This window comes from Rhinopithecus bieti, unplaced genomic scaffold (assembly GCF_001698545.2).
Source record: "Rhinopithecus bieti isolate Rb0 unplaced genomic scaffold, ASM169854v2 scaffold_62832, whole genome shotgun sequence".
Classification (NCBI taxonomy): Eukaryota; Metazoa; Chordata; class Mammalia; order Primates; family Cercopithecidae; genus Rhinopithecus; species Rhinopithecus bieti.
Genome location: NW_016823854.1, coordinates 316896 through 342037, shown reverse-complemented (window position 1 = coordinate 342037; position 25142 = coordinate 316896). Strand labels below are relative to the sequence as shown.

The 25142-nt window shown below is 42.7% G+C and overlaps 1 protein-coding gene across 7 annotated transcripts in view; it reads right to left on the bottom strand.

Annotated features, from left to right (window-relative positions):
• The window catches only part of ESRP1 (epithelial splicing regulatory protein 1), a 78143-nt gene extending 53274 nt beyond the window's left edge, over positions 1-24869 (bottom strand). For 3 of the 7 annotated variants that reach the window (XM_017861931.1, XM_017861932.1, XM_017861930.1), the window contains exons 1-7: positions 24309-24868; positions 23675-23803; positions 22336-22449; positions 19489-19603; positions 2721-2819; positions 2537-2591; positions 64-174 (exon numbers count right to left, since the gene is read on the bottom strand). In XM_017861931.1, coding sequence (XP_017717420.1) covers positions 64-174; positions 2537-2591; positions 2721-2819; positions 19489-19603; positions 22336-22449; positions 23675-23803; positions 24309-24440 — 755 coding nt within the window. In that variant the 5' untranslated portion in view covers positions 24441-24868. Of the gene's footprint in view, positions 1-63; positions 175-2536; positions 2592-2720; positions 2820-19488; positions 19604-22335; positions 22450-23674; positions 23804-24308 lie in introns of all 7 variants that reach the window. The other 4 variants (XM_017861927.1, XM_017861928.1, XM_017861933.1 and 1 more) reach the window with 2 other exon arrangements.
• Positions 24870-25142: the final 273 nt, after the last annotated feature.

The following is a 25142-nucleotide window of genomic DNA, read 5'->3' as shown; positions in this document are numbered from 1 at the left end:
AAAAAAAAAGAGAATCCATTACCCCTTTGGGATTAAGTAAAATAGATATTGAAGAAAACCAACTTGGCAATATTGAGTCCTTTGAAGAATCTTGCAATATCTTGATCTGAAGACTGCCATGGTAAACCTCGTGCCCTGACTATGGTGTTATCATCAATAAGTTCCATCTTGCTGCTGTGGATGAAGCAAAACTTCAGGTTGCATGATAAATGCTAGCAAGTCAGACACCCATTACCCCCTGCAAGACAACTGCCTAGTTACACAGGATGTATTATTTGATGTTCAGACTACCAACACTACTTGATTTTCCTTATAACCTCAAAAATTATGTGGGTACACATAATTTAGTAGAGAATGGGGTTTTGCCATGTTGACCAGGCTGGTCTCAAACTCCTGGCCTCATGTGATCCACCACCTTGACCTCCCAAAGTGCTGGGATTACAGGTGTGAGCCACTATGCCTGCCTATATATGTTTCTACTTTAAAGCCAAGGAAATAGCTGGGGAGAAGTATGAAGTGGTATCTGTTAGTGATCGCAGGTAGACCTGTTTGTAAATCAGGTGGGTACAGCTCAAAGTACTGTTTAGGTGGTTCATTATAAAAAGATGGCTGACTGTGTAGGCCCAACACAGCTAGCTTACTCAGCAAACCATCTATCTATCAAAGCTGAGGAAGGCCAGGCGTGGTGGCTCATGCCTGTAATCCCACCACTTTGGCAGGCTGAGGTAGGTGGATCACCCAAGGTCAGGAGTTCGTGACCAGCCTGGCCAACATGGTAAAATCCCATGTCTACTAAAATTACGAAGATTAGCCGGGCATGGTGGTGTACGTTTACAATCCCAGCTACTTGGGAGGCCGAGGCAGGAGAATCACTTGAACCTGGAAGGTGGAGGCTGCAGTGAGCTGAGATTGTGCCACTGCACTCGAGCCTGGGCAATAGAGTGAGACTCCATCTCAAAAAAAAAAAAAGAAGAAATGTTTGCTTGGCACCCTCATGTCCTGAAAATTCCTAGAACTCCAAAATATAGGTTTGAATTCATTCTCAAATCTAGCCAGTATACATGTGGGGTTTAAATCCAGTTTAGCAGCCGAATTTAGGATCAGAATAAAGCTGACAAGTAACCCGCAAGAGGAATATGTGTGCATGGTAGGAAGTCTGCCATTAAAATATCCCCCACATCAAACCAGGGAGCCATCCCAGAGAATGTCCATAGAAATGCCTGTGAGTTCCTACACCTTAATGACTCACTTGCAAATCACTTATTATATATTTTGACACATTTTGATGTCTCATCCCTCCTAAGTTCATATTTTCAGTTCTCTCAGGACATTTTCTTAATAAGTCACTTTCTTCACAACTAAATCGGCCTCAAAGTCTCTATGGGCAAAGCTGTCAGAAGTTTCTGTTCACTCCAGAGACCAAGCAAACACTCAATTCATTAGAGTGATTTACAAACAGGTCTACCTGCGATCACTAACAGATACCACTTCATACTTCTCCCCAGCTATTTCCTTGGCTTTAAAGTAGAAACATATATAGGCAGGCACAGTGGCTCACACCTGTAATCCCAGCACTTTGGGAGGTCAAGGTGGTGGATCACATGAGGCCAGGAGTTTGAGACCAGCCTGGTCAACATGGCAAAACCCCATTCTCTACTAAAAATACAAAACTTAGCCAGGTGTGATGGCACACATATGTAATCCCAGCTACTGGGGAGGCTGAGGCACGAGAATCGCTTGAACCCGGGAGGCGGAGGTTGCAGTGAGCAGAGATCATACCACGATATTCCAGCCTGGGCAACAGAGCAACAGTGTCTCAAAAATAAATAAATAAATAAAGTACTTATAGAAGGTACGTAAAATTTTATCTCAGTAAAAACTGTGAACTCTATTAAAGCCTACAATTTCTCCTTTGGAAATTTTCTAAGTGAAAGATTGGATAGTTTGGGGAGACCAAAATAACAATCACGGATACGAGCATATAATATACTTAAGGTCAGGGTGACTAAAGATGCCACTAAGTCATTACATACATAAAGAGCTTGAATATTGGGATATTCCCAATATCCAAGCTCTAAGTAATACAACCTTCTTTTACAGATGACCTAACAGTGAGAAAGGATAGCTAAAAGGATTAGTAAAGTTTCTAAAATATGACAAGAATTAAGTGGCACAATATGAACAAAAACAAGTTAAAGGGCAGGCGCGGTGGCTCACACCTGTAATCCCAGCACTTTATGAGGACGAGGCAGGCGGATCACGAGGTCAGGAGATCGAGACCATCCTGACTAACACAGTGAAACCTCGTCTCTACTAAAAATACAAAAAATTAGCTGGGCGTGGTGGCTGGTGCCCGTAGTCCCAGCTACTCGGAGGCTGAGGCAGAATGGCGTGAACCTGGGAGGCGGAGCTTGTAGTGAGCCGAAATCATGCCACTGCACTCCAGCCTGGGCAACAGAGTGAGACTCTGTCCCAAAACAAAACGAAACAAACAAAACAAGTTAAAAGCTCAAATAAATAGTACTCGAGCACTTACCAAGTCCCACTTTCAAACTTGTAATTCACTCTCTCTGGATCTGAAAATCTGTGATCTAAAAATGAGAACATGGAAGTCATCATTTAGTGATTAGGGAGACAAAGTTGCAGGAGGAAATTTGAGTATAGGTAAGAGAAAAATAGTACGAATTCTGGGACTGCACTACTATAAAAGCAATACTTACTATAAGGCTCTGAAATCATTGCTAAAATTATATTCCCCATATCTTCAACTTGAGAGGCTCCATATCGAGAGACTGAACTATTCTTCTCAAAATTTAAATCTGTGAGATTAAGTTAAGGAAACACTTTGGAAAGGTAAAATCAGGTTACTTCTAAATCAAAATTAAACCTATACCAAGCCAAGAGAGGGAAGATGGATCTAGCTGAGCTTCCTTTAGAAATCTCAAAATGGGCCGGGCGCGGTGGCTCAGGCCTGTAATCCCAGCACTTTGGGAGGCCGAGGCTGGTGGATCACAAGGTCAGGAGATCGAGACCATCCTGGCTAACACGGTGAAACCCTGTCTCTACCGAAAATACAAAAAATTAGCCAGGCGTGGTGGCGGGCGCCTGTAGTCCCAGCTACTCCGGAGGCTGAGGCAGGAGAATGGCATGAACCCGGGAGGCGGAGTTTGCAGTGAGCTGAGATCGCACCACTGCACTCCAACCTGGGCCACAGAGTGAGACTCCATCTCAGAAAAAAAAAAAAAAAAAAAAAAAAATCTCAAAATGCCTCCCCCCCATCAGTCAGTCATTCAACTTAGGCTCCAACTGCCCTTTTGGGTAAAAGAGCCAAATCAATCCAGTCCTGAGATATTACCAGGAACACGACTTTTATCTATCCAGTTGTAGCAAATGAATACTGAGCATTTTCATTTCATTTTGAATCAAAGTATGCAACAAAGTTAATTAGAATATTTAATTCTCTGAAGCTGTAAAGCACACACAAGGCAATGACCATGCCGATTTCAAGATATGGTGACATTATCAATACAAGGTATGAAATGACTTTTTTTGGCCTAATGTTTGAGATGGACACCACAGATTACTGATGTGACATTACTTCCACATTGCCACTTTTGCTTAGAAATTCCATTATAGAACACTTTTGGAGCCCTGTAGGATAGTCCACCTTTGATGACAGCAGATGCTAGTTCTAGACAGCAAATTTTGGAAACAATTCAAGCACTCAGAGTCAACACAGGCCAATGTGCTTCTTTACCAAAAGTATACTCTTCAAAACACAGTGCTTGAACTTGGTTTGAGGGTGAAACCAGGAATTCACATGACGTTTTATGAATCTCTCTAAAATATGGATGTGTTTCCATCAAATAGCGGCATACCTTGAAAATATGGTAGGCTTGGTTCTAGAGCACTGTATTAAAGTGAATATCACAATAAAGCAAATCACACAATTTTGTGGGTTTCCCACTACATATAAAAGTTATGTTTTGACTGTACTAAGTATTCAATAGCATTATGTCTTTTAAAAAATGTACATGCCTTAATTCAAAAATACCTTGTTGCAGAGGGGCACAGTGGCTCACACCTGTAATCCCAGTACTTTGGGATGCTGAGGCGGGAGGATCACTGGGAGACCAGGAGTTCCAGACCAAGCCTGGCCAATATGGTGAAACCCCGTCTCTACTAAAAATACAAAAATTAGCCAGGCGTGGTGGCGCATGCCTGTAATCCCGGCTACTCACGAGGCTGAGGCAAGAGAATCGCTTAAACCCAGGAGGTGGCGGTTGTAGTAAGCTGAGAACACCTCACTGCACTCCCGCCTGGGCAAGAGGTAGACTGTGTCTCCAAAAATAAAAAACAACATAACTTTGTTGCTAAACATGTTAATCATCTGAGCCCTCAGTGAGTCAATCTTTTTGCTGCTGGAGGATCTTACCTAGATGTTGATGGCTGCTGATGGATCAGGGTGATGGCTGCTAAACGTTGGGGTGGCTGTGGCAATTTCTGAAAATAAGACAACGATGAAGTTTGCCACATCCATTGCCTCTTCCTTTCATCAAAGATTCCTTGGTAGCCTGTGATGCTGTTTGAGGGCACAGGCAGAGTTGACTTAGTGTAATTCTTGGTTTTCTTTGTTGTTGTTGTTGTTGTTTTTGACAGTCTTGCTCTCTCGCCCAGGCTGGAGTGCAGTGGCACGACCTCAGCTCACTGCAACCTCTACCTCAGCCTCCCGAGCAGGTGGGATTACAGACATGCGCCACCATACCCAGATAATTTTTGTATTTTTAGAGATGGGGTTTCACCATGTTTGCCAGGATGGTCTCGAACTCCTGACCTCAGCTGATCCACCTGCCTCAGCATCCCAAAGTGATGGGATTACAGGCATAAGCCACTACACCCGGCCTCATTTTTGTATTTTTCAGTAGAGATGGGGTTTCACCATGTTGGCCAGCCTGGTCTTGAACTCCTGGCTTCAAATGATCTACCTACCTCGGTCTCCCAAAGTGCTGGGATTACAGACATGAGTTGCCACACCTGGTCAATTTAGCATAATTCTTCAGAACTCTAGGATTTTTAGAATGGCTAATGAGCATTAGCTTCAACTTAAAGTCACCAGCTACATTAGCCTATAACAAGAGAATCAACTTTTGAAGCAAGGCATTGATTTATCTTCTCTAGCTATGTTAGTCCAGGATGGCGTCATCTTCTAACAGAAGGTTGTTTCTAGTACATTGAAAATCTGCTGTTTAGTGTAGCTACCTTCATCAGTTAGCTAAATCTTCTGGATAACTCACTGCAACTTCTCCATAAGCATTTTCTGCTTCACTTTGAATTATGTCGTAGAGATGACTTATTTCCTTCCATCTCATAAACCAATCTTTGCTAGCTTTTCTTCTGCAGCTTCCTCACTTTTCTCAGCCTTCATAGAATTGAAGAGACTTAGGGCCTTACTCTAGATTGCACTTTGGCTTAAGGGAATGTTGTAGCTAGTTTGATCTATCCAGACCACTCACACTTTCTCCGTATCATAGCAATAAGTATATTCCATTCAAATTACACTTTCCTGTCTTCTATAAATGACAAGTGGGACCCAGCCTTCTCATCTTTGCTCAGGTTAATACCCTATAATGTTTTGCTTTCTTATCATTCATATATTCATTGGAGTCTTCAAGAAATTTTCCTTTATGCAACTTGGCAAATCATCTGGTACAAAAGGCCTGGCTTTTGGCCTACTTTAGCTTTTGACGTGTCTTCCTGACTAAGCTTAATCATGTCTAGCTTTTGATTTAAAGTGAGACATATGCAACTCTTACTTTCACTTGAATGCTTAGATGCTACTGTAGGGTTAATTGGCTTAATTTCAATATTGTGTTTCAGGGAATTGGGAGTCCCAAGGAGAGGGAGAGAGAAGGGGTAACTACCAGTTGGAACAGCCGAACACACACAACATTGACCAATTAAGTTTGCCACCTAATATGGCCCTGCTTTGCTGGCCCCAAAACAATTACACCAGTAACAAAGACCAGTGATTACAGATCACCACAACAGAATAATGACAACGTTTGAAAGGTGACAGAGAGACAAGTAAGCAAATGTTGTTGGAAAAATGGTGTCAATAGATTTGCTGAATGCAGAGTTGCTACAAACCTTCCGTTTTCTTTTTTATTTTAAACAAAACAAAACTGGGCAGACACGGTGGCTCACGCCTGTGATCCCAGCACTTTGGGAGGCCGAGGTGGGAGGATCACTTGAACCCAGGAGTTCAAGACCAGCCTGAGATATCAAGTCCTCATCTCTACAAAGTAACAAATTGGCCTGTCATTGCAGCTACTCAGGAGGCTGAGGTGGGAGGATCGCTTGAGCCCGGGAGGTCAAGAAGTACACCACTGCACTCCAGCCTGGGTGACAGAGCAAGATCCTGTCTCAAAAATTAAAAAAAAGACAAAATACAACAACTGTGAAGCGCAATAAAGTAAAGCACACTAAAACAAGGTGCACCTGTGTGAGCAGACACTAATGTGCCCTGCAAAACCTAACATTGACTTTCTAGCCCTTTATAGCAAAAGGTTATTGACCTCTGACCTATTACAGAAGAATGGAGATTACAAAAAGATGGCCAGATAAAAAGGATGCCACAGGAATGTTTGTCAGTCAATCTCAAAACAGAATATGGGGAAAATTTAGATTTGAAAGGAGTATAAAAGTATATTCCATTCAAATTAAGCTTTCGTCTCATCTATTAATGGCAGGATTACCTAGCCTTCTCAGCATTGCTCAGGTACCACCCTATAAGGAAAGCACTCTTATCTTAATCCCTGAACCAAACTAGGCCACAAATGACCCACCAAAACTGTTCTTGGCCACAACCGTCAATTTAAGAGTTCATTAGATACTATTCTATAATGTTATGCTATCTTCTTGACCGTCTTAACATTTTCTGGGTGTAGGCCCCCATCTTCCTCTGATCTCTTTCCATCTATCACCATCTCTATAGCTTCCAAGGATCTACTGACTTAAACGGTGGCATTTATTGGACACCATTTTGTGCCAACCACTCCCTATTTCTTCCAATTCTCGTAATAACCCTGACAGATAGATTATAGCAAAACCAAACAGTTGTAGAAACTAACTAAGGCTGGGCATGGTGGCTCACGCCTGTAATCCCAGCACTTTGTGAGGCCGAGGTGGGTGGATCACTTGGAGGTCAGGAGTTTTGAGATCAGCCTGGCCAACATGGTGAACCTCTGTCTCCACTAAAAATACAAAAATTAGCTCGATGTGGTGGCGCATGCCTGTAATCCCAGCTACTCAGGAGACTGAGGCACAAGAATCGCTTGAACCCGGGAGGCAGAGGTTGCAGTGAACAGAGATCATGGCCACTGCACTCCAGCCTGGGTGACAGAGCAAGACTCCATCTCAAACAAACCACTGGGATTGTGATGTTCCGTAGTTCACCCAGTCACCTGGTTGCTGGGTAATGGAGGTGGGATTACACGACAGCTATGATTTGACTATTGAGCAATAGTGTGTGAGAAGTTTTATAAATTCATAGATAAAAGTCAACGAAAGCAGACAGAGATCAAAAGTAAAAATGGAAAGCATTCCTGCCTGGTTAAAAATAGACTTGTAGATGAAGAATCATTTTAATGAATTCTACTTTTTAACTAAGAATATGTTCTTTACATTTGGCTACCTTGGTGCCACATAACACGTCCCAACACGTCTCCCTTTGAGCCATCACAACCAGGATCAGCGGCGCTAAGCTGTGTAACAACTTGTAAGTCACCCAACCTCCTGAATGCCCAAGCCATCTCCTTACACACACACACACACACACACAGCCTCAGTAGGCCAGTTTCTTCAGTCTATGATCCTTAGCATCACTGAAAACGAGTGAGAGAGAGGAATGAGAAAACAAGTTTTAGTAGTAATTCTTTCCCCTATCAATTTATAAGTATATATTGAATTACTTGCTGCACGTCTGATCTTGAGGGAAGGAAAGATGAGTCTGTGCCTCCTGATTTATAGCTCCTCACGCAACTTACTCATTCTGCCCTCAAGGCAGCCACAACAGTACAAACAGGCTTAGCCAGCTTTACAAATGAGAAATGCCTCAAGGAAATGAGGAAGGGTACAGGCAGAGGTGGTGGGAACAAAACTCATCATTTCAGGCTGCAATTGAGCAAGTAAAATTTCATATGCATGTTAGAGGAATCTAGAGAGACTTGGTCTATATATTAACAAGAGGGACACTTTCCTTATGACCACCACTGGTGAAACAGGCTTGAGGATTTAATTCACACTTGCGTTAGCTGAGGATATAATTCAGAGAGAAATTTTATGAAGTTTATGAATATTAGCTTATCTACTTAAAAAAGTTATCCTTCCCAACTACCTAAAATTGGTCACATCTGGTTTCAGAACATCCCATTTTTACTTGTAAATATCTTTTCAAACTAAGTTTTTAATAAGGTGATACATTAACTCAGACAAGTTTAAACTATTTTATAATTACTCCAATTCGAAGTTTCACCTGAAAGCTGTTTTCCCTTGCCACAGAACCCTCACAAGACGTTAAGTCCATTCCTATGGTTTACTTTCATTTACTGTACAGTAACACAATTTCATGTCCACAGGCTTATAATACCTGTGTTAACGAACAAAGGAGTAGCTGATAAAACATAGCAAGAAAAAAAGAGAAAAGTTGGGCAGGGCGCGATGGCTCACGCCTGTAATCCCAGCACTTTGGGAGGCCCAGACGGGTGGATCACGAGGTCAGGAGATCGAGACCATCCTGCCTAACACGGTGAAACCCCGTCTCTACTAAGAAATACAAAAAACTAGCCGGGCGAGGTGGCGGGAGCCTGTAGTCCCAGCTACTCTGGAGGCTGAGGTAGGAGAATAGCGTGAACTTGGGAAGCGGAGCTTGCAGTGAGCTGAGATCCAGCCACTGCACTCCAGCCTGGGTGACAGAGCGAGACTCCGTTTCAAAAAAAAACAAAAAAAACAAAAAAAAAAAGAAAAGTTGATTAGTCTTCCATCTAAAAACTGAATTTTCTAAAATCATGTGATAGAGATGTTACTCTTAAAAGAGTTGCCTTTATGGGCCGGGCGCGGTGGCTCACGCCTGTAATCCCAGCACTTTGGGAGGCCGAAGGGGGTGGATCACGAGGTCAGGAGATCGAGACCATCTTGGCTAACATGGTGAAACCCTCGCCTCTACTAAAAAAATACAAAAAAAAAAACTAGCCGGGCGAGGTGGTGGGCGCCTGTAGTCCCAGCTACTCGGGAGGCTGAGGCTGAGGCAGGAGAATGGCGTAAACCAGGGAGGCGGAGCTTGCAGTGAGCTGAGATCCGGCCACTGCGCTCCAGCCCGGGCGACAGAGCGAGACTCCGTCTCAAAAAAAAAAAAAACAACAACAACAACAAAAAAAAAAACCCAAAAAATTAGCCGGGCGTGGTGGCGGGGGCCTGTAGTCGCAGCTACTCAGGAGGCTGAGGCAGGAGAATGGCGTGAACTCGGGAGGCGGAGCTTGCAGTGAGCTGAGATAGCGCCACTGCACTCCAGCCTGGGCGACAGTGAGACTCCGTCTCAAAAAAAAATAAGAGTTGTCCTTTTTATTTTTATTTTTTTTTTGAGACTAGGGTCCTGTTATGTTGCCTAGGCTGGAGCGCGGTGGCTATTCATAGGTGTGATCCCACTACTGATCAGCTCATGAGTTTTAACCTGCTCTGTTTCTGGGACAGTTCACTCCACCTTAGGCAACCCTCCACTCCACTCCCGGAGGTCGCCATATTGATGATGAACTTACTGTGGACACTGGACGGGCATACCGCACTACAGCCCAGAACTCCTGGGGTTCAAGTGACCCTCGCACTTCAGCCTCCGGAGTAGCTGGGATTACAAGCGTGTGCCACCAAACCTAGCTGTTTGCTTAATTTATTTATTTTTTTCGAGACAGGGTCTCACTCTGTTGCCCAAGCTGGAGTGCAGTGGCGTGATCTCGGCTTACTGCAACCTCCACTTCCCGAGTTCAAATGATTGTCCAGCCTTGACATCCCAAGTAGCTGGGATTACAGACAAATGCCGCCATGCCTGGCTAATTGTATTTTTTGTAGAGATAGGGTTTCACCACGGTGGCCAGGCTGGTCTGAAAACTCCTGAGCTCAAGTGATCTGCCCACCTCAGCCTCCCAAAATGCTGGGATTACAGGCCTGAGCCACCGTGCCCAGTTTGGTTGCATAATTTTAAATTTAAGTTCTACATATAATCTGATATATTTTAAAGTGAGCTTTGAAGGAAACAAAAAATGTCACCATAAGAAAATATAACCAGAAGTCAAAACAACCAAAACTATTTAACACCAGCAATAAAATGCTGGGGGAAAAAATCTAAAACCTAGGTATGAGCGGAGAGGAGTGAAAAACGTAAAAATAAAATTAAAAAAAAAAATAGAAGCCAGGTGTGGTGGCTCACCCCTGTAATCCCAATACTTCGGGAGGCCAAGGTGGGTGGATCACTTGACACCAGGAGTTTGAGACCAGCCTGGCCAACATGGTGAAACCCCATCTCTACTAAAAGTAAAGTTAAAAAATTAGCCAGGCATGGTGATGCACATCTGTAATCCCAGCAGTTACTTGGGAGGCTGAGGTATGAGAATCCTTCAAACCCGGGAGGTGGAGGTTGCAATGAGCTGAGATTGCACACTGTATCCTAGCCTGGGTGACAGGGTGAGACTCCATATCAGGGAAAAAAAAAAAAAAAAAAACCTCAGACACAGATACACACATACTTAAAACCCTACTTTTGTCATATCCCAACCAGCTTTCTCAGGCTAATGCAACCTTAGCTTTAAACCTTACTTCCCAGCTTTTTTTTTTTTTTGGTGAGGCAGGATCTTCACGCTTGAATGCAGTGGTGTGATTAAGGCTCACTACATAACTTTGACATCCTGGGCTCCAGTGATCCTCCCACTTCAGCCTCCCAAGTAGCTGGGACCAGAAGAGTGTGCTTCCACACCTAGCTAATTTTTAGATTTATTTTTGTAGAGACAGGATCTCCCTGTGTTGCTTAGGCTGGTCTTGAACTCCTGGGCTCCAGTCCCCTTGCCTTAGTGTCACAAAGTGGTGAGATTACAGGCATGAGCCACTGCACTCAGCCTCTTGCTCTTAGAGGGTAAAAAATAAGATCCCTACCTAACAAACATTACTTCTTGGAGATATTATTGTACTGAAGAGTCATGCAGAAGGATTTCCAACAAACCTAGTAAGTCAATTATACCCTAGAAGGAATAAGATGGAGGTAGGGCCTCATTCAACAAAGGATATTAAAAACTTTACTTTGGAAAAAGACACTTATATGGGATAAACAAATTAGGAAAAAGAGAGACTCCTTGATAAGTCTTCCAAAGCTTTCTAAAACAAAAGGATTAATTTGAAATTTCCAAACTCCCATTTTAAAAGTAAAATATTTTATTTTTTTGAGATGGAGTCTCGCTGTCACCCAGGCTGTAGTACAGTGGCATGATCTTGGCTCACTGCAGCCTGTCGCTGAGGTTCAAGCAATTCTCATGCCTCAGCCTCCTGAGTAGCTGAGATTACAGGTACCTGCCACCACACCCAGATATTTTTGTATTTTTAGTAGAGATGGGGTTCCGCCATGTTGGCCAGGCTGGTCTCAAACTCCTGACCTCAGGTTATCCACCTGCTTCGGCCTCCCAAAGTGCTGGAATTACAGGCGTTACCCACTGTACCAGGGCAAAATATTTTATAATTAAAACAAACCACACTTAATTAACACCAGTCTGAGGACTGGCAAGGAATATGCAGTATTTCTAGTCACTTCACTCACTGCAGATGACAGACCAGTGTCCTTGCCGATTTGGCTCATGTCACGCTAATGTGATGCCAGAGATAATTCCTTCCCCCTCCAGCTAACAAGGTCAACTACTGGCCCAGCTTATCTGTATACTTGATGATATATTATATATATTAAAATCCCTTTCATATACAGAAAAGTACCAAGGAGGATTCGGTGTTAGCCTTCACCTTTACAAGACAGTGAAGGTTTGTAAAATTATAAAGTCCCAGCTCATTTCACTGTTAGAATGAACTCCTAACCTTCAAGTTTACCTGTACTAACATGTAGCTGACACTTTGAAAGGTCTACATATAGTCTAACATAAGGTTAAAAAAAAATTATATGTGTAAAATAGTTTATATAAGTTTTAAAACAATAAGGAAGTAATTTCCAAAGTCCCTTACCAGCTGTTTTTCCTGTTCTGAGACACTCGAAAACCAGGTAGGGTCCACAGGATCAGTCAACATTGCAGAGTGTGGGGCAGGCTAACCACCAGCTAAGTGGTAGCACACACTATCTCATTAATCCTTATACAATAGTCTTACCCATTTTAAGATGGGGAAACTGAGGCTGAGGGGTCAAATAAATTACCCCCAGTGTTCATGTTCTTAACTACTATCCTATTATCCCCAATTGTAACCTATAGGAAAAACAGGCTAATGTCACACACTGATAATAGAGCACACATATGTGCACACACACCCAAATCCTTTACACCCCTCAAGAAGTGATGAAACATATACACCCTACTAACCTTTGAATGGGCAGGCATGAGCAGTTTAGTGATTTTTCCTGATAATGAAAATTTGCCCTAGTGAAATGGCAATCGTAATCATGTCAAACAGCACATATGAATGCAATACCCTATCATGGAATACATATTTTACAAAATTAACTCTACTGCTTTACGGTTTGATATGTGCTGAGCAAACACAGGATATTAACTTAAAAGGGAGATAACCTATTTGAGGTAGCCAGCGTGCCTCAAATGATTGTATGCATTCTAAACTATTTCACCTTGTATATTGTTGGATGCTAGAGCATCTAACTTAAAGACAAAGCCTCTAAGCCTCAGTTTCCCTAGTGATAAAATGGGGATGAAAGCTCCCCACTGAGCCGTTCATGGCATATGTAGTAAGCAGTCAATTGACAGTTTTTTTCACCTGTCCTCCTTACCATACTTTCAGAAAAATAAAATCTTAATAAATGCTTGGCAAAGGGAAGTAAACACAATATTAGAAGTCTTGATTAGTGAGAATAAGTAAGTTCCTGACAAACAGCTAACAAAAAGCAGGTTAAGAAATCAGGAGGAAGTAATTCCATACAACATTAGTGGGGGAAAAAATGAGTTAAAAAAAAAATGAATAAAAGAATTCATTTACACAAATGTCCTTTCAGCAGGAGACAACTAGTATTAATTTCCCTAAGGGATCTAAGATAATTAAAAAAAAAAAAAAAGCCCCAACCCCTATTATCACACCCTCAACACCCACACTTGATTAAGTAAAAAGCTTACAACATGTAATCCACCGTTTACCTGCTAGATAAGGTCTCTCAGCTAGCATCACATGATTCAAAAGCAGTCAACAATGCAACTGGAATAACTCAAAGGCCTAGTATCAACACCAGAAATGTGTTTTAGGACCAGGCACAGTGGCTCACGCCTGTAATCCCAGCATTTTGGGAAGCCGAGGAGGGCAGATCACCTGAGGTCAAGAGTTCCAGACCAGCCTGGCCAACATGGTGAAACCCCATATCTACTAAAAATACAAAAAATAGCTGGGCATGGTGGTGCACGCCTGTAATCTCAGCTACTTGGGAGGCTGAGACAGGAGAATTGCTTGAATCCAGAAGGCGAAGGTTGCAGTGCGCAGAGATTGCACGCTGTACTCCAGCATGGGCAAGGCAGAGACTGTCTCAAAAAAAAAAAAAAAAAAGTATTTTTGAACAAATACAAAGACAAAAGAGGGAAAGAAGTGCCAAAAATAAGAACCAGAACTACACTCAAGAAATTCCTGGTCAGGTGGGGTGGCTCATGCCTGTAAAACCAGAACTTTGGGAGGCTGAAGTGGGTGGATAACCTGAGGTCAGGAGTTCAAGACCAGCCTGTCTAATATGGTGAAATACCGTGTCTACAAAAAATACAAATATCAGCCAGGCGAGGTGGAAGACCCCTATAGTCCCAGCTACTTGGGAGGCTAAGGCAGGAAAATCGCTGGAATCCTGGAGGTAGAAGTTGCAGTGAGCCAAGATTGCGTCACTGTACTCCAGTCCGGGCGACAGAGTGAGACTCTATCTCCAAAAAAAAAAAAAGAAAGAAAAAAATTCCTAAACCCTTTCTTTATCAAAATGGTCCTACTTTTTCATTTACATAGCACTTCACTTACAAAGCTTTCATTTTGGAATACTCAAGATTAAAGTTTGGCTCGGCAGACACTAGTAACTCCCAGGAAAGCAAAAATGCTGTGTGGCAGTGTATACTCAGCTCAGACTTTGTGACTCTACAACTTGGGTTTTAGTCTCCTCTTCCATTAGAAATACACAACATTGGCCTGGCACAGTGGTGCACGACTGCAGTCCCAACTACTTGAGCCTAGGGCACAGGAGTTTGAGGCTACAGTGAGCCATGACCGTGATAGCATTACAGCACCAATGCACTCCAACCTGAGCGAAAGTGAGACTTTAGGGGGAAAGAAAAAAGTGACCACACTATAATTTTCTTTCATCTTCCATAAATGCCTTGAAATACTGCATATTATTCAAGTTCCACTTATTGTTCTTTTAAATGCAAGGCCTGGTTGCTTTCCCTCACCATTCCCCCTGGAAAAAAGTCTGCCTTAAACACAAAAATTGCAGTGAGATATAAAAAATGACTCTCTTCCCATATGATCCAGCAATCACACTCCTTGGTACTTACCAAAATAAATAAAAATCCTAGGCCGGGCGCAATGGCTCACGCTTGTAATCCCAGCACTTTGAGAGGCCGAGGAGGGCGGATCAAGAGGTCAGGAGATCGAGACCATCCTGGCTAACATGGTGAAATCCCATCTCTATTAAAATTACAAAAAATTAGCTGGGCGTGGTGGTGGGCACCTGTAGTCCCAGCTACTCCAGAGGCTGAGGCAGGAAAATGGCATGAACCCGGGAGGTGGAGCTTGCAGAGAGCCGAGATCGCCGCCGCTGCACTCCAGCCTGGGCAACAGAGCAAGACTGTCTCAAAAAAAATAAAAATAAAAATGAATAAAAAAAACCTTTGTCCACATGAAAACCTCCATGTGATGTTTATAACAGCACTATTCACATTTGCAAGAACTTGAAAGCAACCAAGATGTCCTTCTGTAGGCGAATAAACAAACCATGTTTGGATAAACAAACCATACATCCAAACAATGAAATTCAGTGCTAAAAAGGAACTATAAAGCCATGAAAAAACATAGACTAATCTTAAATGCATATTATTGGCTAAAAAGACAATCTGAAAAGGTTACATACTACATGATTCCAACTATATGACCTCCCAGAAAAGGCAAGACTACAGAGACAGTAAAGATTGGTGGTTGTCAGGGGTTAAGGGAGAGGGAGGAATGATTGGCCAAAGTACAGAGGAGTCTTAAGGCAATAAAACTACTCTATTAGGGATAAAAGACTTTAAGGTAGCAGGTAAAAACACAAAACTAAACAAAAAAACATTATTCTGTACCATGCTATTACTACAATGTATTCTGATACAACGATGGTAGATAGATGTCATTATACATTTGTCAAAATCCATATAATGTACAAGACCAAAAGTGAAACCCAGTGTAAACTATGAGCTTTGGGTAATAATGACGTGTCAATGTAGGCTCATCAGGTGTAACAAATGTACCACTCTGGTATAGCACTTTGACAGTGATGGGGCAAGTGGAGAGGAGGAGAGGAAGAGAGAGAGAATAACAAAGGTTCTGTAAGAACACTATACTTTCTGCTCAGCGGTGCAGCATGTTGACAGTGGGGCAGTGAGTGAAAGAGAGTGTGTGTGTATGTGTGTAACAAGGGTTATATAGGAACACTCTATACTTTCTGCCCAATTTTGCTCTAAATGTAAAACTGGTCTAAAAAATAAAGTTGGGGCCGGGTGCAGTGGCTCACGCCTGTAATCCCAGCATTTTGGGAAGCCGAGATGGGTGGATAACTTGAGCTCAGGAGTTGGAGACCAGCCTGGCTAACATGGTGAAACCCCATTTCTACTAATAATACAAAAATTAGCCAGGCATAGTGGCAGGCGCCTGTAATCCCAGCTACTTGGGAGGCTGAGGCAGGAGAATTGCTTGAACTTGGGAGGCAAAGGTTGCAGTGGGTTAAGATCGCGCCATTTCACTCCAGCCTGGGTAACAGAGGGAGGCTCCGTCTCAAAATAATAATAATAATAATAAAAAGTTGAGATTACAGGTACAGCAGATGCACCTGTAATCTGAATTTCTCAGGAGGCTGAGGCAGGAGAATTGCTTGAGTTCAGGAGTCTGAGACAAGGCTGGGTAACATAGCACGACTACATCTCAAAAAAATAAAGCCTACTAATTAAAAAATAAATGAGGCCAGGATATGGTGGCAAACAGCTATAATCTCTGCATTTTGGGAGGCCAAGGCAGGAGGATGGCTTGAGGCCAGGAGTTTGAGAACAGCCAGGGCAAAATATGAGGAACCATCTCTAAAAAATGAAAAAAAATTTTTTTTGTCTCACTATGTCATCTGGGCTAGAGTATAATGGTGTGATCTCAGCTCACTGCAACCTCTGCCTCTTGGGTTCAAGTGATTCTCCTGCCTCAGCCTCCTGAGTAACTGGGATTGCAGATGTGCGCCATCATGCCTGGCTACTTTTTGTATTTTTAGTAGAGAGGGGGCTTCGCCATGTTGGCAAGGCTGATCTTGAACTCTTGACCTCAAGTGATCCACCCACCTTGGCCTCCCAAAGTGCTGTGATTACAGGCATGAGCCACCTTGCCCAGCCAAAAATGAATTATTAAAAATTTTAAATTTACTTGGATATAAAGTTAATAAAGCATGTTTCCAATACTTAGAATACTGTGACATCACTGAGGGTCCAAACTGATATTTCTGTGTCCTCATTTAAAACAACCAATCAAGAATACAAGTATTTCACAACCAAAAAAATTGAACACTTCAACCTGCACATTCTCTTATCTGCTCTTCTCCAGGTGTTTACAGAAGCCCCTTTCCCTCCCCCACTGGTTTACCAGGTGAAACAGGTAATTCCTGAAGAGTAAATGACCTTCTGTCCACTTGGCAAAACCATGGTTAATGACTATAGATCTCCCAATTCAGTGTCACTTTCATATTGGCAAGGAAAATGTTTAATGCTCTGAAAGAACAGAACAATTCTTCAGTTCAGACATTGTAGAAATACTTTGCACAGATGAGCACAAGTTGATATTCAGATTGGACATAATTGCTTTTAGCCTCAGAAATTGGTCTGGTAGCCTAGTCAGGGAAATTAAGTATTCCTCTGAATAGCAGTCATAAAATAACTGACCACAGCAGCAATGTAACACAAAAACCGTTGCTGAGAAAGCTTATTAGCATTTCTAACTTGTTAAATGAGAAAGACATGTACAAGTATGATATTAAATATTAAAACATTTAAGAATAAAATCCACTTTTTTTGAGACAGGGTCTTGCTTTGTTACCCAGGCTGGAGTGTAGTGGCACAATTACAGCTCACTGCAGCCTCGACTTCCTGGGTTCAAGCAATCCTTGCACCTCAGCCTCCTAAGTAGAGCTGGGACTACAGCCTTATGCAACCATGTCCAGCTAATTTTTTTTATTTTTTGTTGACGTTGTGTTTCTCTATATTGCCCCGGCGCAATAATCCTTAATATACTTCCTTTCCTTACTGAAGTTGTTTTTTTCATTTTTAAAAATATTTTTATTTCATTTATTTTTTGTAGAGATGGGTTCTCGCAGTAATGCCCAGGCTGGTGTCAGCACTCCTGGTCTCAATCCATCCTCCCTCCTCAGCCTCCCAAAGTGCTGGTATTACAGATGTAAGCCACACCGTCCAACCAGAAGTTGTTTTTTTCTAAATTAAGATAGCTTATTAGATTTTTCATCCACCGTCTTCTAATTTTTCTCTAGGTACTCTGGCTATTTTGTAGAAGACCAACTATCTGCATCAAAAGTTTTATACTTAAGAACTGAATTGTGTTCCCCACCTCCCCATGTTGAAGTCCAACCCCCAATTTAACTATCTGGAGAGATGGTCTTTAGGAGTTAAGTTTAAATGAGGTCAAAGGGTGGAGGGGTCTAATTAGATAGGGCAGTGACCTTGTAAGAAGATAACTCCTTCTGCTATCCCCCCAGAAAAGGTGGCTAGCTACCTGCAAGCCAGGAAGAGCCGTCACCAGAACCTGACCATGCTGACACCCTGATTTTGGACATCCCAGCCTCCAGAAATGTGAGAAAGTAAATTTCTGTTGTTTAAGCTTCCTGGTCTATGGTATTTGTTATGGACGCTTGAGCTGTCTAACACAACATTCAAACCAACAGAACAACCAGTGAGAATTTTTCTGCTGTACCAACCTTTTTAACAAAATTCTTATAAGAATTCTATCACAGTGAACTTATTCCACCCTCTTCCCAACACTAGTGGTCATGCTAAGCCAGAATTCCAGCCAACTGACTCCAAGAAGAAGGCAAATGACAATGGATTTGACCTGTTTACAAGTAGTTATGAAATATATGCAAGCAAACTTCAATCAGGAAAAAAAATCCTGAAGTAACACAAAAACCAGGCTTTAGTTCCCGAAAATGAATGAGAAAGTTTGGGAATAAGCATCTACAACCCACAAGTTACTGAAGGTAACTTAGTTTTAACTTCATGGTGACTCTCACAGTGGCTTTTGGGAAGCCACCCAAGGCAACAATTACTCAACTTTACATCTGATATATTAGCACATGCCTGCTTATTAGTTAGCACTTTAAAGACTTAATGAATGTAAGATGATGGGTCATTTGTGATTATAGATTTGTAATTATAAAATTACTTTTACAATATATCATGCATCAAATATATTATTTTGGTAACTAAAGAATGTGGGGAACAATCCAGACCCCCATTTTATCATCTTCAAAGATGGCTTATTATAATTAGCATAATCTTGTATTTGAAAAACTCAGGGGAGGCTAAAAGAGGGACCAGTGAACTTCAGTTTGTAAAGGGGATATATCCACTAATTAAAAAAACTATTTGACTTCATTCTAAAGAAGCCAAAATAAACCCTAAAATCACAGTAACCAAGAAAAAGTGGCCTTAGAATCTGCACTGAAGTCTTCATGTTCTTTCTCCAGCACACACACACATTACATAATCTGAAACTGAATCCTATTCTACATGTGATCACCTCACCAAAAAATCCATCTGCAAATCCATCCAACCATCTGATTAATTAAAACTACTTTCAAAGATGTCTATAATTGTGTTAGCTTCTCAGCAGAGTAGACAAATTTTGGACAGGCCAATTTTATCCATATGCTGACAAAATTTTAAATGTTTGAAAGTTTCTTGAATTACCATTTTTTTCCTGGAACTATCTTTTCAAATGATTCTTGAGTAATGATTTAAAGGATACACTCTGTCATTGCAGCAACATCCAGTTTGTCAATATCAGGTGAACCAGGGCAACACTTCTTGAATTCTTTTCGAAGATCAAAAAAGGAATAGAAGCATTCAGGTAATAGCACATTCTGAGGAAGGACAAAGTAGATACTGTTAACTAGGTGAATTTGGTTCAATGTTTCTCTTACAATTAGGAACCTAAAAATTGAAATACAAGCATATTTTACAATGGAAAAAATTTAAATTTTAAAGTAAGAGTCATTTTATTTTTAAAAGTTGGTCCTGTTTCTATATTAGATCCTATGCACAAGTCTCATGAAAAAAAATTCTTGTTTTAAGGCAGTGGATTACCATGTTTGTGCTCCAGTATGCATTCCATTCGAAACAATTCTGAAGCTGTGATACATTTGGGCTGTTACACTTCATATTTTCTGGCTGTTAATACTACTCTTTTTTCCAGCCATAACCATTTTAGAACATCTGTATTTTCAGACAGCACTAGCAGCCCTTTCAGTTTTCATACAGATGCGGGATTAGATTGTAAAACTGGGTAGTTCTATTGGGTTCTAATAATGCATATTTTCAGTAGTAAGTGAGATTAGAATAGTAAGTTCCTGATTAACTGAAAAGGCTTATTTTTGTGCCAAATAATAGTCCCACATTAGTCTTCTTGACCAATATTGTAGCTGTACCTTTGAACTCAAATTAGACTTCAAACAAAAACAAAAACAAACTCACAAATCCCAAAGGCAAAGGAGAAATTGTTGCCTGCTATTCTTAGCTATTAGCACCACTACTGTAGCTATTAAGCAAAGCACAGCTGTCCGGACAAATATTACACTATTGTTTCTTTTGTTTTTTTTCTTAACAAAATAACTCAGCATTGAATAACTTTTAAAGACAATCCTTTTAAAAACTCAATTTAGATTTTTCTTAAAATTTCAAAATTGTTTGTTAATTTGCTGGGAACTTTTACCCATTTTTACATTAGAACATCAAGGAAATTAAGACTTTTAAATGTTAAATGTTCATGCAAAATGTCTCCTCTCCAAGTTCCTTCTATTGGATTTTATTAGATGTGACCTATTCATGCTATATTCTGAAATCAGTATTGCTGCATCATGGTCACAGCTTTTAAAAAAGTTAACAACCAAAAGAACCATGAAACCTCCCTATTACCTACAAAGATACTCATTTAAAAGCTGTTTGTAAGGACAGTAACTCACATGTTCAACAATAATCAGTTTAAGTTGTTGTGTCCGTGTAAAATACTGAGTATTTTATTTAGTGCTTATAACAATGTTGATGTCCTATTAAATAATGTAGGCTAAAAGGCTTATGCAGTATGAATGCTCTTTGTAAATAATGCTTGTCTACAGAATTCTGGAAGAATATATCCAAATATGTTCATGTTAGAGAAGAACATTTTAATGTATTGAGTGGCAGGATTATTTCATGTTTTGCCATTTTCCCTTTTCTTTAATGAATATACAGAATTACTTTCACTATAAAATTGTTTTAGTTTCTGTATTTAATCAAAATCCTAATAGTAGTGGCTGAGGAAAAGTCTTACTTTTCTCCAGATGTTTTCCTATGCCCAAAGCAGTCCACCTAAATAATGAAAACAGCTATTTTCCTCTGGCCCAACAGAAAAGATTAAGTCTTGTCCTTCTGTCATGTGAGTCTGGGAGGAAAAAAGTAATCCTTACTTATCACTATTTCTGGTAAGGATGTAGCAACTAGTCTAGCATTTAATTTTTTAAAAAAATTCTTCCCCTTTTATCAAATAATTACTAAGACTCATATAAAAGGAGTGAATTCCTGAAGACATAAGAACTTGAGTTACTCCTTCAAACTTTTTAAATTGTCATAATATATTAAACGAAATAAAATCTGTGCTTACTTGCCTGGGTCATTTGTCGGTCTACATCTTTCATTGCAAGCCTTGCCTCATACAGGTACCTAAATATATTCTACTTCCATCTTTTCAAGCTCAGTGCCTGCCTACCACAATAAAAAGTTACAGCTCGAACTAATTTAAGTTGTTAAGAGACAGTGTATTAGCAATGATTGGCTACACTGGGTGGGTTGCCTCTGGTGTTCCTTTTCCCACAGCCCCTTGGTATTTATCCAGGGAGAGAAATCACATTTTACCTATAGTAAGACTGTATTTCTCTCACTCTGTAATCCTCTCTATGTCAGAAAAACATGAGCAAAGGTAAAAGATGAGGGTGACCCTTTTGTTTTGATGCAAGAATCAGTTTTGAACATTAACTTAAAATCAGGCAAAGTGAAGAGTGCTATGATTGTGGTTTCACTAGATATAAGGTTGTCTTATTTAAGTAGCCTTTTTAATGAAATGATTAGAAACACAACTTTAAAGGTTTAATTCTTTTTTCCTTCCTTTCTAGGATTTTCAATACAAATGGGTATATTATGACATAATAAAAATAGTTCTTTCCTCTCTATAGTTATTTTAAATGTCAAAAATTCACACTCCATATTAGCTTTGGGAAAGGCAGAGTGTCATGCATCTTGAAGACTGGACATAAACAAAGAGACTATTTTAAGTCACCAAAGAGTATCTTTGTATATACATAACACCAAATTTACATTTTAATAATTTTTAAGAGTACGGTTCAGTAAAACATTAAGTACATTAACGTATTTTGCAACCATAACCACCATCCATTTCCAGAGCTTTTTCATCTTCCCAAACTGAAATTCTGTACTCATTAAAATAACTCCCTATATGCATATTTTTAAAAACAGAGAAACTTGAATAAACTAAAAAATTTTAAAAACTTCCAGTCACCCCAAAGATCCAACCATTTTTTTTTCCAGAAGCCAGCACTCTTACCTTCTTGGAAGCCTCAGGATGCAGGATTTGCCTGACATGAAGCTGCCCATCAGTACAGAGACAGAAAGAAGTCCCTACTCCAATATTCAGTTCATTGCTCACTGACTGGTTAAACTGCAAGAACAAGATACACACAGGGATGCAACTGATGCACGATTTACAAACTCTGCAAAGTAACTCCCCTTGGCGATAGCCGGAGAAAACTGAGATAAGGGCCCTGATGGGGGACACCGGTGCTGGGGCAACCTTGGAAAGACAGACTCCTTTCCCACAAACCTCCTTGCTTCCTCGAAGTAGGGAAGCTTTCCAATCAATCCGCAGTTCGCGCCCAGGAGAAACTTGTCAATGCATTCTCCCTTCTGTTTTTACAAAAAAATTCACTCAAGACTTAAGTCAGATGTCTCATTTCATCAGCAGGTTGCCTTCGGATTACATCATTTCCTAGTGTTACTTTTTGTATGTTTGGATGTGCCAGGCTTAAGATGCCAGCTTCTGATAAACAAATACGGGTACTGGGTATACAGATCTGGAAAAAAGTCCTGGATGAATACACCCCAGAAAGGATAGCTTTCTCCTATAACTCGAGGCTCGTGTGCTAGGGCAGAGGTCGTGAGAGCGCAGAGCATTCATCTGTGCACAGGTGTTTAGCGCCCCGCCCTACCCGATCCGGCACCCGTCAGCACCCCGGAACAGCCGGTTTTTAGGTCACCTCAGTCCTAATAAGGGGATTCCATCAGTTCCGCAGTGACCCAACGGGCAGCCTTGCACGTTCGGACCTGAAAAACCTCCCTGGCACTGGGACCAAGGCCACTAAAGAAATAATGACGGACCGAGCCTGTCGTTGGGAGTTCAGAAGCCTGAAACCAGGCAGGCACCTTCAGGTTCCAACCCAAACTGTGCTACTACTTCTTGCACACCCGCCGGGCCCGCCTGCACGTCTAGGCCACAGCGCCCCCTGCCCGAAGGCTGTGGGCCCAAACCCCGCAGGGGAGCGGCGCGTCTAGGGTCTGGACCTGGAGATGGGGGCGCTAGGATTCAAACTCCGCACGTCAATCAACTGGCAAAATGGAGCTGACTCTCCAGCTCCACTAACTACTCTGGAAGCAACTCGAAAACTAGTGAATGTCGGTCCCAAACCCTGGGGACCGGGAGGTGAAGAGAAGCAGCGACCCCCGCCCAAACGGTGCGCTCTGGCCCTCAGACTGGGCTCCCACCCACGCGGCCGGGCGGGAGTCTTGCCACCCTGCTCCGGGAACACGCGTGGGCCGCCCTGAGAGGGCGTAGGGTGCGGTGGGGTTGGGCCCAGGCTGGGGTGGGCGGCGTGACCCGGGGCTGTCACCTGTCGGAGGGCTTGGTCCAGCTGCGACGCCGAGGACAGGCTTTCGACGTCTATTTTAGTTTCTTCTTTGCAGTCCTCCGTCAGTTCCAACTGATCCGGTCTAACTAGTACTTCGTGCAACTGTCCCACCTCCGAAGGTAGAGAAGCAGGGATCAATTTCCCTCAATTTCGGAGCTTCTTTCTGCACCCTCCTCCCTTGCTCCCCTGCTGGGGGGACCCGCGCCTCTCTAGGGGTCCGGACGCAGAATCAAAGCTCTTGACTCGCCATCGGCTCCAGTGCGTTCCTGCCCCCCGCCCCACCCCCCACCCGATAGGTTGGAAAGGCCCTGGAAGTGGACCCCAGGGCCTCCGAGACCCCACCTCGTCTCGGCGGGGCGTCCCCCGACGGGCAAAGAACCAGGCTTGGTAGCGCTGGCCTCCCCACCTGAGCCAGGTTGCCGAGGACTGAAATGGCTCCACGGCAGTTGGCCAACAAGTTTGGTTTTACTCTAGCTTCCCTAGGCCGCGGGTCCAGACTCACAAGCGGGCAAACAGGAGCACTTATTTACCTACCTCCACCCCCCTCCCCGCCCAAACCTCTACCACAAACTTCTTGCCCCATTCCTTGCATTTAGACGAAAACGTGAAGAAATACCTTCTTGTTGGCCAGATCCACGACTTTCCAGAACAGCAGTATCAGCTCCTTCTCATCCGAGCCTAGCTTGGCCCCGGTGGCCCCAGCAGTGATCCCAAAAAGCACCACCAAGTAATCCGGAGAGGCCGTCATGACGATAGGTGGGGAGGGGGAGAAGGGGGGGGTCGGGAGGAGGTAAGGCGGGGTGGAAGTGAGAACGAAAAAACCTGTGCTAAACCCTCTTCTAAGAGAAAAAGAAAGAGCGCCCACCCCCCCTCCTCGCTGCTGCTACTGCAAAAGGCGGTAACCAACCACCCAAGCCCACACCTGGCCGGTGCTCCACGCCCAGGGCAGGAAGGGGGGTGGGAAGGAGGGCGCAGGAGGCCTGCCCTTTTTGTATTCAGTTGCCCGGGCGTCTATGCAAAAGCCTGGAGCAATGCTGCACCCCCGGGAGGCACGCAATGGCTGAAAGCTTTTCTGTTTTGGGATGTGGCTCTACCTGCCCGCCCCTTCCCCCTCCCCCACGTGGTGCAGGTAAGAGACACCTGGCGGCGCCGGCCCATTGGCTCCTTCAAACCACGACGTGGCAGCGGTGGGGGAGGAGGCCGCTTGGGGAGGGGGAAGAAGGGGCGGGAGACAATGGCTGGATGAATGGAGAGGCCAGGGCGAGAGAGGAGGAGGGGGAGACGCGAGGGGCGGGGAAGAGGCGGTTGCCATCCAGAGGGTAGACGAGGCCAGACGGGAAAAGGGCTCAGAGAGGTAAAGGGCGCGGAGTAGCTGGGGGGAGGGGTCCCCACTGGAGGTAACTGAGAGGTGCGGACGGTGCGGGGGGGACTCGGAGAATACCTGCTACAG